Consider the following 13959-nt stretch of genomic DNA (forward strand, 5'->3'; position numbering starts at 1 on the left):
ATGCATTCGTAACGAATCCAACTAAATGTCAACAAACAACCGCACTTGCAGTACAGTAATACATGTATCCTTCAAGCCCAGCCATGCCCACCAAAGCTCACGTCAGTCTCGGCCTTCCCGCCATTCGACGTAAGCAAGCTCCGCGAGCACTTCACGTTGAAGTTGGCCGTTTACGCGACAACGCCGCACCTGCGAGACCAGATACCTCCTGCACTGTATACAGTGTAAACATACAAAACATGTTCTTTTATCGTGACACCCTTTAACACCACACATGCACCAGTGTTCCCAAAACTATTCGTTCTCGCAGGTGTATCCTCAGCAGTCAAGCGACCGACTTCATTCCGAGATCGTCCCGGTGTTGCTCAAGCGCTCCCCTCGCCTCTCTCTCTCCTCGCCATGACGGTGCAAGACGTTCGCCAGGCGCTGGACGCGCCCGCGCTGGAGGCCTACATCCACTCGCGCCTGGGCGCGTCGCACGGCGCCATCGCGTCCATCCGCCAGTTCCAGCACGGCCAGTCCAACCCCACGTACCTCGTGACCATGGGCGGCTCGGGCGCCAAGTGGGTGCTGCGCAAGAAGCCGCACGGCCATATCCTGCCGTCCGCGCACGCCGTGGAGCGCGAGTTCCGCGTGCTGGAGGCGCTGGAGCACACGGAGGTGCCCGTGCCGCGCGCCGTGCTGCTGTGCGAGGACACCAAGGTCATCGGCACGGCCTTCTACCTCATGGAGTACGTGCACGGCCGCATCTTCCAGGACCCGTCGCTGCCCGGCGTCAAGCCCATGTACCGCTACGCCATGTACAGCTCGGCGGTGGACGCGCTGGTCAAGCTGCACGAGCTGGACTACAGGAAGCTCGGGCTGGCGGACTTCGGCCGGCCGGAGAAGTACTGCCACCGCGTGGTGGCGCGCTGGAGCCGCCAGGTGCAGGGCGGCCAGAAGGTGTTCGCCGAGGCGGGCGTGAAGGACAACCCCAAGATGGCGCAGCTGCAGCACTGGCTGGAGCAGAACGCAGACGACGCCGAGAAGGCCACGGCCAATGCCCAGGACGCAGGCGCCAGTATAGTCCACGGAGACTTCCGCATCGACAACATGATCTTCCACCCCACAGAGCCAAGGGTGCTCGCCATCCTGGACTGGGAGCTGTGCACGATCGGCAACCCGTTCGCGGACGTGGCTACGCTCACCTCGGCGTACAGACTGCCCATCGACAACTCGAACACGATCATGACGCCGGGCCTCGCTGATGCTCATTTGAAGAAGCTGGGCATCCCGTCGGAGAGCGACCTGTTGCTCGGGTACTGCCGTCGGGCTAAGCGCTTCCCGCTCAACACGCAGACGTGGAACTTCTTCATGGGCATAGTCGTGTACAGGTTTGCAGCCATCTGCCACGGGGTGTACGCGCGTGCACTGCTGGGCAACGCCTCGTCGGCCAACGCCGCGTGTGCGAAGACGACGATGGATCGACTGCTGGCCATGAGTGACGACATTATGGACGCGTCCGCTGACATCTACCCGGAGCCCGAGCTGGAACATATTCTACCGTTCCCGATCCGTCCGCATGCACTGCAGATTTACAAGAAGCTGCTCAAGTTCTGCCAGACTCGCGTGTACCCGGCCGAGCACGTGCATCTTGAGCAAATTGCCAAGGCACGCGAACAAGGGCGCGTCTGGGACGTAGTGCCGCCCATTGTTGAGGAACTCAAGGCGGAGGCCATGGCGTTGGGACTCTGGAACCTTTTCCTGCCCGAGTGTGTGGTACCAGCGCTGGATGGTAAGGGACCGGATGTCAACTATGGCGGAGACCTGACGAACCTCGAGTACGGGCTCATGTGCGAGGTGATGGGTAGGTCAATTGTGCTGGCGCCGGAGGTTTTCAACTGCTCCGCGCCAGACACAGGCAATATGGAGATCCTTACGCGCTTCTGCACGGTGGAGCAGAAACACCAGTGGCTTGTGCCACTGCTCAAGGGCGAAATCCGCTCGTGCTTCGCTATGACTGAGAAGCGCGTGGCGTCTTCCGATGCTACCAACATTGAGACGAGTATCGTCCGCGATGAAGAGCGCCAGGAGTATGTGATCAACGGCCACAAGTTCTACATCTCCGGAGCGGGTGACCCACGCTGCAAGATCATTGTGCTCATGGGCAAGCACCCAGAGAGGGCTAAGGAGAGTGTGTTCAAGCAACAGTCGATGATCCTTGTTCCGATGGACGCGCCGGGCGTGCAGATCGTGAAGCCCATGCATGTCTTTGGCTACGACGATGCACCTCATGGCCACATGGAGATGCTGTTCAAGGACGTTCGCGTCCCATTCAGCAACATCTTGCTTGGTGAGGGCCGCGGTTTCGAGATCGCCCAGGCGCGTCTCGGACCGGGTCGGATCCACCACTGCATGCGTGCGATCGGCGCGGCGGAGCGCTGCCTCGAGTTGATGGTGCAGCGCGCCAAGACACGTACGGCTTTCAAACAACTGCTGGCTGAGAACCCGCTCGTGTGCTCTCAGATTGCTAAGTCGCGCTGCGAGCTGGACAGCGCACGTCTGCTCACACTGCAGGCCGCGCATCAGATGGACAAGCGAGGAAACAAGGTCGCCCAGCAGGCCATCGCGATGATCAAGATCGTGGCGCCTAACATGGCGCTGGACGTGTGCGACCGCGCCATCCAGCTCCACGGCGCAGCTGGTGTGGGCCAGGACTTCATCTTGTCATACTTGTACACTGCTCTCCGGACGCTCCGTATCGCCGACGGACCGGACGAGGTGCACATGCGTACCATCGCGAAGCTTGAGCTGAGTCTGTCGAAGTTGTAGGCGCAGTGGAGAGTTGAAAACAATGAATAATGAGTGTCAATGTACATGTACAAGGCATATTGAGCGTGGTGACGTCCAGAGGGAAAAGGCAGTGCAGTGAAGTTCTGCGTGACGCTAAGACTCGCGTTGCTAGTGCCGATCGAGTGGCGTGTAGTGTTCAAACGAAATCGGCATGTACAGTTATTGATTGATTGACAGCGTGCTGCTGCATTAGATACTTAGTGGATAGATACATCGAACGACCACTGCTCATCCGTGTATGCCGGTTTCCTGCACAGCGGACACGTAGTGCTAGTGTTGAACCAGTCAATGACGCAGTCTTCATGGAACTGGTGACAGCACGGGAGCCTCACCATCCTGTTGTCCGCGACTTCAGACTCTTCATCCTCCGAGTCGTAGTCATCCAAACAGATGCAGCACGTCCGGTCCTTGCAGTCCGACGTAGAACTAGACTCAACTTCAACGTCCTCAAGTGCCAACACAGCAGCGGTTTGGCGGCGGTTGATCTCCTTCTGCTGCTGGGGGATATCCAGGAACTCCTCAAGCACCTCAAGGACCTCGCTGAGGTTCGAGAACGCTCGGGTGCTTCTCGACTGGGTGTCGTGCAGGAACACGGAGATGTCCGTGTACGTGTCCAGCATCTTGCGCACGAAACTCTGCAGCTTCGTGCGGCGCTCGCTGACGATGGCTGCGGTGTCGCAACGCATGTGCTTGCGCGGAAACGTGGGGATCTCGAGGGCCGGCAGCAGCAGCGCCGTCGCGAGCGCGAACTCCTTGCACTGCAGCCTCTTGGCGTCGTCGCGGAAGTGCAGATCCCACTTCTGGAGCAGCTTGAGCAGCGTCTGGCGGAAGTAGAAGAACTCGGAGTAGCGCTTGATGAGCATCCACTCGCCGGCGTCCACGAAGCGCGCGGTGCTGCGGATCTGCAGCTTGTACACCGTGAACTTGATTGCTTCGGCGTGCAGCATGGCTGTGAGCGCGTCGGTCTCGATCTGCATCTTGTCCATGTCGTGGTGGCGCGCCTTGAGTAGGCGGCGGGCCGGGCCGTTGAGCTCGTCGATGGCGAGCGGCGGGGGCGTCGCGCTCACGCAGGAGGTGGAGGCGAGCGGAGATCGGGACGGCATCGTGGCGCTGGAATGGCGAGGCGAGGGGCTGAAGCGGAGCCACTTGAGACGAAGGTGGCAGATTGCGAAGTGAGGCCATATCGGCGGCGGCGACACGCGCGGGACTCGCCGAAGGCGCGGCGGCCTTCAACCCTGTCTATACTGATTTTGTCAAATGCACTGGTGTTGCTTATGTTCGATTTTGTATTTAAACGTAGAAAAGTAGTACTGACCCCGTTCATTGTGGTAGCCTGTGAGATTAAATAATATGCAGTCAGTGTCGGTGGTGATGGGCGAGTGCGACAGGTCCAGAAACGTACGTTCCCACCGACCAATCACAAGGAGCTTTCAGGAAAAAGAACCAAACTGGATCTAAGTATGTTAGTATAGTGAAAACAAGTTGGATTCTTTTTCTTGCGCCCGGCGCTGCACGCTTGCACATCGCCCTTGTTGGACGAATCCTCCTCTGTTTCCAGCGCCAGTGCTTTTGCTTCCCGCGTCAGCGGCGACCCATGCAATTGTACATGTAAATGTGCGGCGGCGGTCTGCGGCTCTCTTTGTCGTGTGCTATGCTGTGCGGGTTGGGCTGCATGCAAAAAGGCCTTTGAAGGAAGGTGGCTGCCGCGATGACTGGCGCCACATCTGAGACCAAATCAGTGATACGAGCCCATCGCCAGCGGGAACTGCCAGAATTCCCGCGGCAGAGATCGTCGAGCGCGTTTGAAGAAGTTCATCACGAACGATGCATGGCTGTCCAACGCTCTTAGATATGCCTACTGGAGAATTATAGCAGACGCCACTCACTTGTTAGTTGTTTAGCATATTCTGTAGCACACGCCGACTCTGCGATGACACAGTCTGCGGTTTGAAAGTGCATTCTTCGCGCTCTTTGGCTCGCATGTCTTCGCGGACCTTCAGCCGCCGCCGAATGGAGTCTTTGCTGCTTTCCGACAACTTGAATGGCTTCGGTACTGTATAGCTACGCGGCTCGTAGGATGTGTTCGGCGCAAATACTTTCTGCTCGCGCTGCTTTTGCTCTGCTTGCTGTTTTCGAGCTAGTTGTCGGAGCTCGAGGAACCGCCCAAGTCCACGAACGATCACCGGTTTCTGTTATTGGGGTTAAACATTCACAACATAAGAGACATACTCAACGGCAAGTAAGGGTTATACAAGTTCATACGTACATCGTCAGCGTCGGAGTCCCGTGGTGGGGAGGGGGATCCCTTAGCCGAGTTAGCTCTTCGCCTTGGCTTTTGCAGGTTGGGGCGGAAAGTGCATTCTTCAAGCTCCTTTAGCTCTTGGGCGTTCCGCTTTGCCTCAATCTCATCTGCTTTTTTCTGACGCTCTGCCTCAATAAGATGAAGCAAGTTCTCCGAATGCCACTCCAGCTTTGTTCTAGACCGCGGTTCTCTACTGTAGAGCTTGTTCGTATTGACACTGCCATTGCGATTCTTGGAGGCAATCAAGGTGGGCTGAAAAGTGCATTCAGCTTTACTTGCTTCCTCCATCTCAAGAGCCACGCGGGACCGAAAACGCTTATTGGCAAAATACTGCCGCAAAGCAACCCTCGATGCTGGTGAATCACCTGGACTTCTGCGCTCTTGCGGTGACGAGCGTTTAGAGGCTGGGGCGTCTTGCTGAATATCACGGACAGGATGAGAAAGCTCGTCAAGGGTGGACGACCTGCCTAGCGCCTTCGATACAGGGTTAATTTCTGGTTTGAATGTGAACTGTGCGTACTGCTCCTCCCTCAAACGCTGCTTCTTCAATTCCACTTCTCGTTGGTCATTATACGTAAGACGGTAGAGCTGTTGCTGGCTGCTCTCGGTGCACCGATCAGGCCGCAATTGCTTGAGAACGCCTTCTGCATTTCCAATATCAGGCTTGAACGTCAATCGCTCTCCCCGAGCATAGTCCATATCGCAAACCCCTTCAAGTGCTTCCAACTTTTCTTGGTCGCGACATTGGAAGTATTGCTGGCGCGCAACAAAGTCCATCTTAAATTCTGGTTTTTGCTCCACGATTCGTTTTGACGTCTCACTAATCTTTGGTGCAAACGGCTGCTCGTTCAGCATATCGAAGTACTCCTGAGTGGCCAATCTTCTCTCCGCTATAGCATCAGCATCTTCAGCCAAACGCTCAGTCACCTTGTGAGATCTAGGCTTACCAACCCTAGCTTGGATGAAGGCATCCGTTTCTCTTTCCGCCAACTTGTTGGTAGCGATTTCCCTGCTTTTGGGATTTATCATGGGAGTGAACGATAGAGGGCCGTATTCTTCCAGGTCAAGCTGCTCACGGATGCGCTCGATGTATTCGGCCTAAGGGCGTACAATACTTGATTAGAAACGTTAAAGCCCAGGACATCAGTGAAATATACAGTACCTTTGCTCTTTGAAGATCCGAGACGCGGTGATAAATTGGTTTGTAATCAACCATACTGAACATCGACTTCGATGTCGAGTTAATCTTTGGTTTGAACGTACACTCTTGTAGTTGCTGATCTTCAAGAGCTTCCCGGGCGCGTTCTCGAGCGTCATAGCGTGCTGTGCCATCCAGATGTAGCCTTTGGATCACGTTGTGGCTATCAACTTCATTGCATTCCTTGTTTGAGCGTAAATTTTCATCTCGCCTAAAAATCTTCTGGCGTGGGCTTAGTGTTAGCCACTGGAATTCAGCTGTGCCGCCGGGTCGACCAGCCGAATTCACACTCTTCGCTTTAGATATAGATTGAGGGGGCTTCAATACATTTGGATGGAACGTGCACTCGCGGAGCTGCTCCATCTCTAGCAGAAGACGCTGTTTTTCACGTTCTACGAAGGTTTGATTTCGAGGCTGGGCCAAGTAATCGATTCGACTCAATGGCTTTCTCGTTGAAACTTGAGTTTGATCGACACTCGCAACATTTGCTTTGGGGTCAAAGGATTTGCCCTGGAATTCGTCAGTTGAGTACCATGGTTCATCGGCATACTGTTGACCACCCTTGGAGGATTGATGAGCACGTGTGTCGTGAAATATATTTTCCGTCTCTTTGTCTTTCCCCAACAATTTCGAAAACAATGTCGACGGCTCCAGTCCTTGCTTCTCTTCATCAGTGTTTGTCTGCAGCACTGATGCCTGCACCACAATTGGTGACGAGTGAAGAGAAGGCTCAGGGTCTGGCATTTGGTCCACGACCTCCCCTTCGTAAATGAAATCAAGTTTCGACCTAGGTTGGATATCAGCAGCAGTCACATTGTCAAGTATGTCTGACGCATAGTAAATCTCGTCGTCATCGTCAGACTCTGCGCTTGGTACACCGCTGTACCCGTTCGATTCCTGTCCAAAACCTTCATGCAGTTCCTCTTCCCGACCACTTTCGCCAGGGTGAATTGGAGACACTTCAAAATACTTGTCATGCACATCAGCCGGTTCTGGAGTAATACCCATCGCTCTGTCACCAAGCAACCTCTGAATGAGTTGGTGGCGCTCCTCTGGTGTCCTGTACTTCTTCTCACCAGGATCAGACACAAGCCAATCTTTCTGCTGCGAAGTCTCTCCGATTGCATTTTCAGCCAGGGTATCTGTATCAACTTCGCCGACGTGGCGACCATGTAAAGCAGCCTGTCGCTCGGAAGATAGTTTCGCTAATATCTCACGTCGCCGTTCTTCCTGCAGCGACAGAACCAACAAATCTGACATATAAGTCCACTGCAAGTACCTTCTTCACACGAATCTCATGCTCAACACACCGACAGAACCGGCCGCGTCTTCAGTTTCCGGCGGAAGTTGGAATCTTCTGCAAGTAGCGCACACAGTCAGCCTAGAACAATCTTCTCATAGCAGCGAGTTTTCCGTGAACAGCACTGACCACGTTCCAGCCCCGGTTCGTTTCGTCGTGGCCACTCCCTCACATCAGCCTCGTCTTCAAAGGTCTCATGGATAGCACCTGCAAGAGATCGTGGCAGCACCTCGCTTGCTGTCAGGTAGGCCTCCGCACTACGCAGTTCCTCCTCCACCTGCGCCAAGCTCAAGGAGCTGTGCGTCTCCTCCGCCGCTGCGGCCATTTCTATTATACCAACGGTCGGTTAAGCCGCAGGGGTCTTCTGAACCTCTGGCCACATGTTGAAGTGGTGACCATCACTCTGACTCGGAAGTTGAAGTTGAGTCCTCATTCCGCATTTTGCGGCCGAGGCAGCAAGAGGGGAGACGCCGAGGCTATGAGCAGGAAACGCGACGCTCCTGCGTGCTGGCCACCCGAGGTCTACGACTACGAGAGGAGGGTGATCACTGACGCAGCCGTGGGCGGACTCGATCTCCGCAAAGGCTCCTGGATCCACTGCAAATGGTACCGAACTCGATTGCCGGCTCAAAAACACTTCAGCTGATGGTAGGATGGGGCTATTTTCATGTTTGTGACTAGGTGCAACACGACGCTGACGCTGAAGGCGATGAACAGCTATTCCCTAGCCTCCTGGATTACTCATCAGAAGGGGAAAACCCATCGCGGCCATGAGCAAGAGTTTTTGGGCGGGGGCTTGCAGCCGCAGCATATCAGCTGCTCCTCCCAGGCGTCAGCGCGAACCTCGCCACCGAACTCTCAAGACTTATGCAAGTCTCCAGCGAGAAGCCAGTCGCCGCAGCAGCACCTGCGCACCTTGATGCGTGTGCGCCACGAGCTCCATCAAAACAAACAGTACCAAGCTCGACACGAACGGGACGTAGCCAATGTGATCAACGCGATGACAAGCCTCATCAGTGACCAGCAGGGTGACTTAGAGTCTCTACAGAACCAAGTAAATGACATGGCACATGAAATTGAAGCGTTGAAGAAGGACGTGGGGCGTCTCCGGCGCCAGGGAAATCAACAACGACGAGAACAGGTCCCACAGAGGAAGGTGGTTGCAACGGCGCCATACTCCCGCACACCGAAGAGCAGGGGTCACGGAGAAGCTCAAGGCCACCGCAGCACCGAGGGTTACTTCAAGATCAAGCCGAAGAAGACACAAAACAAGAACAGTAACTGCAACAAGAGAAACAGCGTGACGGATATGGATATATTCGAGAAGCGCTTCCGACTCGCGTAGCGCAGATAATCAATGAAGGTATGGGATACGCGCAAGCTGCAAAGCTGCAGGCACTCATTCAACGAGCTCAAGAGGTCAAAATGGTAGACTCTAGAAGAAAAGCGTTCGGGTTTCACTTTCCGTTTGCTCAACAGGACAGGTGGGGCACTTGAATCGTCTGTTGCGTTTTACGGGGTAGCAGTCACAAAACACACGATTAGCGTTCAATCCATACCCCTCAATTACAAAGACCAACAAACCGAGTCATGTTGTAGGAAAAGCGCTTGACACATGAGCGGCAAATTACATGGCCGCACTTCAGTAGAATTGGTGGGTTCTCGGGTGTGCTTTCTTCCTTGGACACCGGACAGGAGAACACGTTGTGGAAGCGAAGATCTTTCGCGATCGGGATTTCAACCTGCGAGGCAAATTGACATAGGTGAGTAAAACGGCCACGCACTTGGCAGTACATGTTGGATCTACTTACAGGGAGCTCCTCCATGCTATTCCAGTCAGCCAACTTGCTATCCATGACGGACACAAGCTTGCGCATGGCAGGCAGTGCAGATACGCCTGCTGACAGACTAAAATGAATAGTTAGGATCACTAGAATGTCACATTAAGAAACATCGTGAGCTAAACACCGCACCATGTTTCGAGGTAGGATCGATACGGAACACGACGAAGACGGCAGCATGCCCGGATGACAGCGTCGTGGATTTCGTCCCATCGATCGTCGTTAAAAAGCTTCTTGTACGGAGATTCTTCCAGTTTTCCCTTATACAGCACACAGCTCATCAAGACGCCCACCTCTGTTCAACAGTACAGTGAAGCATACGAACAAAATGAGCACCAGCAGCAGCAGCAGCGAATCCATCGAATGGCAAGTTTACCTTCGGCGTGTGTCTGGTGGAAATACGGAAGTTCCTTGTTTGCGAAGTTGACTGCATCCATCATGTCCGGTGAAGACTCCAGGATGTCCACGTATTTGAGTCGGACGAGCTCAAACTCAATGTCGATGTCGAGTCTCCCTAACTCTTTGCGGTGCTTCCGTGCCCAACTGTAGCGTAACACCGCACGACATAAAGAACTTTAAGCTTGGGCAAGGGAAATAGCAAGCCCTCCAAGAAAACGTACTCAAGAGCAGGTTGCATGTCATGCTCATTTATTGCTTTCAAGATCTGGTGTAGCTCGATGAAGCACTCACGGTACATCGGCGGCAGCTCCAATCCCGCTTCCTGTTGCATTGAACAATAGAGGCACACAGAAGTCAATCGCACGTACTAACTCAACCAAAACATGTGGTCAACAACATGCTTGCCTTGCACATGACATCCGCCGCCTCAATTTGCCCGTCCTGGTAAAGATACTCCGCCACCAGGCGACACACCAGCTTCTGGTCCAGTTCATTGGTGCGACAGACCTTGGTGATGTCCGTGCAAAGGTTCTGTAGGCACCAACAGATCCCCCACCCGCCACTTCAAGTTAGAACACACAACAACCAATCTCTACGGCATAGTCCTGCCAGTGTGAACCTCCCCCCACCTTGTCAATCTGCTTGGAGTACTTGGACAGCAGCACGTGGATCGCCTTGAGCTCGGCCGCCACGTTCTTCTCGACGTTGAGCTGCCGCACGCGTCGGATGAAGTCCCGGACGATGTACTCCGTCTCGTTGTCCTGCTGCTCCACCGCCACGTCGTCCTGCTTGGCCTCCGCGTCCTCAGTATTGCACGGCGTGCCAGACGCTTCAGCCTTGGCCGCATCCTCCTCCGTAGCTGCAGCGGGTGCAGTAGTATCTGCAGTGTTGTTGCTGCCGCCGCCACTGCCTTCCTCGCCCTCGCCGGCGGAGCTGGTGGGCGCCTCCTCCAAGTGGCGGTTCTTCTTGCGACAGAGCTCCTTCTGCCGCTGCTCCAGCTGCTGCTTGGTCGTCTCCACGTGCGCCAGCAGCGCGTCTAGCTGGCGGTCGATCTGCGCCGCGCACAGCCGCTGCTTCTTCAGCACGCGCCTGCTCTCCTGCTCGAGCGCCTGCATATCGGCTCCGCTCCGCTGGGCGACTAGCGAGCTGTGGTGTGCTGCTGTGGGGCCTGACGTGCGTCCAGTGGGAGGAGCTTCACGGCTGCAAGTAGCCGCGCCGGGAGGAACAGTCGGCTTTCTGAGCTTTTCTGCGGAGAATACTCAGATGTACACTTGCTGTCACGGAACACTACAACTTGTGGCGAGACGACTGCCGCCACCGGACTGGATTCAAGCTAGTACTGTTATCATTCGGACAGGTACGATGTGGGTGCAACATGCAGGGTACTCGAATTTTGCATCGCCGACTGACGGACTGACTGCGTGGTGTCGCAGTGCACGTCAGCATGACCGCGACCTGTATGCGTACGCTGCCAGGAGCGCGCGTGCCAGGAGAGCGCGTGCCAGCCGCGTGATCAAGCGCTTGGACGCGATCAAAATGATAGCGGCCGGACGAGGTGGTGAAGGATGCAGCCGGTCTTTGTCCGCTTCGCCTTGCGAATACCATGCACATTCGCATCCGCTATTACACAGCAGCAGCTCATAGGCGAGGACGCTTGCAAAAGCGAGAGCGCGTGCCAACCCACTCGACCGCCGAGTACTTAGCCAGCGCCAGCTGCTGGCGTTCTCTCTGCAAAAATTAGCGGCGTTAATCGCAGTCTCCCTCCCCTAATTCGGGGTCGTATCAGGTCCCTCGCCCTGATTTGCAGTCCCATCAGCTCTCACAGCGCAGGTGCAGTCTCGCCAGGGCTCATAATAGAAACGCCGCCGTCGGCGCCACCAGCCCCGCCATGTTCCTGCTCAAGCCGCCGTCCACGAGTCCAAGCGCCGCGCCCGACGCGTCCAGCCGCCGCCTGTGCGCGGGGCTGCTGGCCTCCGAGTGGAAGTACGTGGCCGAGGGCGGCGCCAACGTGCTGTTCCGCCACCGGCCGGCGCCCGAGGCCGCGGCCAGCGCCGTCGCGCGCGAGTTCAAGGGCAAGCTGCTGCGCGTCAAGAAGTGCGACGTGGCGGCCGACAGCAGCAAGCAGCAGAAGCAGAAGCAGGTCAAGCGCCGCCCGTCGGGCGAGAAGCCCTACGTGCCGCACTACCCGCACCCGCAGCAGGTGCTGGACTACGCCACGCACGAGATCATGCCGTACCTGGAGCAGCAGCTGCACGGCGCCGGCGCCGGCGCGCTCGGACGGAGGGAGAACACGTACCTGCAGGTGGCGGAGCTCGTGGATGTCGAGCGCGGCTTCCTGCAGGCGCTGAACGCGCAGCTGCTGGCGCTCGAGACGCGGCCGGCGCACAGAAGACACAGCCAGATCGACGTCTCGCTGCAGTGCGTCATGGTGCTGCCGGACGTGACGCTGCCGCCGCCGGCCGACGACTGCTTGCCCACGTTCTTCCAGTCCACCCGCAGCCTCCTGGAGGCAGAGGCTGACGCTGCTGAGAAGGAAGAGGAGGAGGAGGAAGAAGAGGAGGAAGAGGAGGTGTCCACCTCGAAACGGCGCGAGTCGCTGGCGGACCAGACGGACGAGGATGACGCTGACTGTGAGCAGGAGGAGGAGACGGACGGAACGGAGGCGGACGGCAAGCCGTACGTTGTGTGCAGCAGTACAAGTGTGAGCAGTGCATCGGACAAGGAGGAGGACGACGAGGAAGAGGAGACGTCGGTGATGAAGGAGACGCTAACGACCACGCTGGGGCGGTCTGCTGGCCTGCCGCGTGCGAGCGTGCCGCGCTCACTGAAGAGTGTGCAGAGCAGCTCGTTCCGGGCTGGGAACGTGTTTGATTGCTGCTTCCGCAACATTTGCGTCGAGTTGAAGCCCAAGATCGGATTCAAGCCAAAGGGCCCACTGGTCAGCCCTACCAAGGCGCGCGTGTGCCGATTCTGCATGCACCAACACTACAAGAAGCAGGCTGGCAAGGTAGAAGAGATCAGCCAGTATTGTCCGTTGGATTTGTTCTCGCGCGACCCCGCTCGAAAGCGGCGAGCTCTTCGAGCGTTGCAGCGAACCCCCCAAAACAACTTCAAGGTGTTCGTGCGCTCAGCCGAAGACGAAGTCGTGAATGTCATCACTGGTATGAACGCGGACGCTCTACCGAAGGGTGCCTCTCAGTCACGATATTCCTACTGCCGGCGCAAACGAATGGGATTCCGTCACTCTTGCCAGTCCATAGGTGCAGAACGCGAGCTGCCATTCAATGAGGAGGCAGCAGAGCACGAGCGTGACCACGCGCAGCTGATGCCCGAAGTAGTTGAGCTTATCACTCAAGTTTTGCAGGAGCTAGACATTCTGGAGGACCTCAAGCAGATGCAGTTGCTGGACCACATTTCGGTTGATGGAGTGCGGCATCTCCAGCTGCTGCTCCAGCGGCTCGATGAAGAAAATAAGCGCGAGCCGTCGGTAGCAGATCTTACGGTAGGCCAGCTGGTAGCGTCCATCCGACAGCGAAGCGATTCTGCAGCGGATGAAGACGTGGACCAGGAAGGCAGTCTCGCTCGCGGCTTGGCATTCTTGCGCATCGCAATCAACCATCTACCGGATCTGGATGTGCTTCAGGAGGTTGAGTCGTGGGACACCATGCGCCTGCAGCAGTTCCACGACCTGTTCAAGGAGCTGGAGAAGAGGTTTCAGGTGGCCACGACGCTGAAGGACTGCTCGCTGCTGCTGTGCCTGCGCCGCTCGCCCGGCGACGACGCCAGCCGGAGCAACGATCAGCGAGGCGAGAAGCCGCGGCCTCGCTTCCAGCACCTCGTGGAGTTCGAGCACCACGTGCGCTTCCGCAACCTGGCGTTCGACTGCGTGGTGGCGATCGTGGACCTGGACGTCAAGTCGCACAAGTCGGTGGAGGACTACTACCGGCTGGACGAGAAGATAGCAACGAACTTCCTGCGCGAGTTCGGCGACCGCGGGGTAGCGCAAGCTTTGTGCCACGAGGACTGAGCCGCTGGGCGTTTCTCCGGCGTCAGGCCAGAGCTCGCGGACTTGACCGTGACACACGGC

The 13959-nt window shown here is 56.5% G+C and overlaps 7 protein-coding genes across 7 annotated transcripts; 3 read left to right on the forward strand and 4 right to left on the reverse strand.

The window, feature by feature from the left end:
- Nucleotides 1-399: 399 nt before the first annotated feature.
- Nucleotides 400-2811, forward strand: IUM83_17870 (putative acyl-CoA dehydrogenase; the record flags this gene model as incomplete). The annotated part of the gene is made up of 1 exon (XM_067942838.1): nucleotides 400-2811. One exon carries the CDS (start codon nucleotides 400-402, stop codon nucleotides 2809-2811), a length of 2412 nt encoding a protein of 803 aa, XP_067785759.1.
- A 218-nt stretch (nucleotides 2812-3029) lies between these two features.
- IUM83_17871 (Kazal-like serine protease inhibitor domain and phox-like domain-containing protein) lies at nucleotides 3030-3935 on the reverse strand (the record flags this gene model as incomplete). The annotated part of the gene is made up of 1 exon (XM_067942839.1): nucleotides 3030-3935. The coding sequence occupies one exon, from the start codon at nucleotides 3933-3935 to the stop codon at nucleotides 3030-3032; it is 906 nt and encodes a 301-aa protein (XP_067785758.1).
- Nucleotides 3936-4721: 786 nt separating this feature from the next.
- IUM83_17872 (Beta-secretase 2) lies at nucleotides 4722-6359 on the reverse strand (the record flags this gene model as incomplete). Its single annotated transcript, XM_067942840.1, has 4 exons — nucleotides 4722-5021; nucleotides 5099-6024; nucleotides 6082-6232; nucleotides 6297-6359. 4 exons carry the CDS (start codon nucleotides 6357-6359, stop codon nucleotides 4722-4724), a joined length of 1440 nt encoding a protein of 479 aa, XP_067785757.1.
- Nucleotides 6360-7633: 1274 nt separating this feature from the next.
- IUM83_17873 (uncharacterized protein) lies at nucleotides 7634-7957 on the reverse strand (the record flags this gene model as incomplete). The annotated part of the gene is made up of 2 exons (XM_067942841.1): nucleotides 7634-7689; nucleotides 7765-7957. 2 exons carry the CDS (start codon nucleotides 7955-7957, stop codon nucleotides 7634-7636), a joined length of 249 nt encoding a protein of 82 aa, XP_067785801.1.
- Nucleotides 7958-8110: 153 nt separating this feature from the next.
- On the forward strand, nucleotides 8111-8977 carry IUM83_17874 (SPX domain-containing protein 1; the record flags this gene model as incomplete). The annotated part of the gene is made up of 2 exons (XM_067942842.1): nucleotides 8111-8238; nucleotides 8314-8977. 2 exons carry the CDS (start codon nucleotides 8111-8113, stop codon nucleotides 8975-8977), a joined length of 792 nt encoding a protein of 263 aa, XP_067785763.1.
- A 90-nt stretch (nucleotides 8978-9067) lies between these two features.
- IUM83_17875 (RMD5 family protein) lies at nucleotides 9068-10987 on the reverse strand (the record flags this gene model as incomplete). Its single annotated transcript, XM_067942843.1, has 8 exons — nucleotides 9068-9134; nucleotides 9217-9374; nucleotides 9444-9540; nucleotides 9606-9768; nucleotides 9850-10016; nucleotides 10094-10194; nucleotides 10278-10403; nucleotides 10502-10987. The coding sequence occupies 8 exons, from the start codon at nucleotides 10985-10987 to the stop codon at nucleotides 9068-9070; spliced, it is 1365 nt and encodes a 454-aa protein (XP_067785762.1).
- Nucleotides 10988-11760: 773 nt separating this feature from the next.
- IUM83_17876 (Inositol-pentakisphosphate 2-kinase) lies at nucleotides 11761-13899 on the forward strand (the record flags this gene model as incomplete). Its single annotated transcript, XM_067942844.1, has 1 exon — nucleotides 11761-13899. The coding sequence occupies one exon, from the start codon at nucleotides 11761-11763 to the stop codon at nucleotides 13897-13899; it is 2139 nt and encodes a 712-aa protein (XP_067785761.1).
- Between the last annotated feature and the right edge of the window lie 60 nt (nucleotides 13900-13959).

This window comes from Phytophthora cinnamomi (assembly GCF_018691715.1).
Source record: "Phytophthora cinnamomi strain GKB4 chromosome Unknown Contig76, whole genome shotgun sequence".
Taxonomy (NCBI): domain Eukaryota; phylum Oomycota; class Peronosporomycetes; order Peronosporales; family Peronosporaceae; genus Phytophthora; species Phytophthora cinnamomi.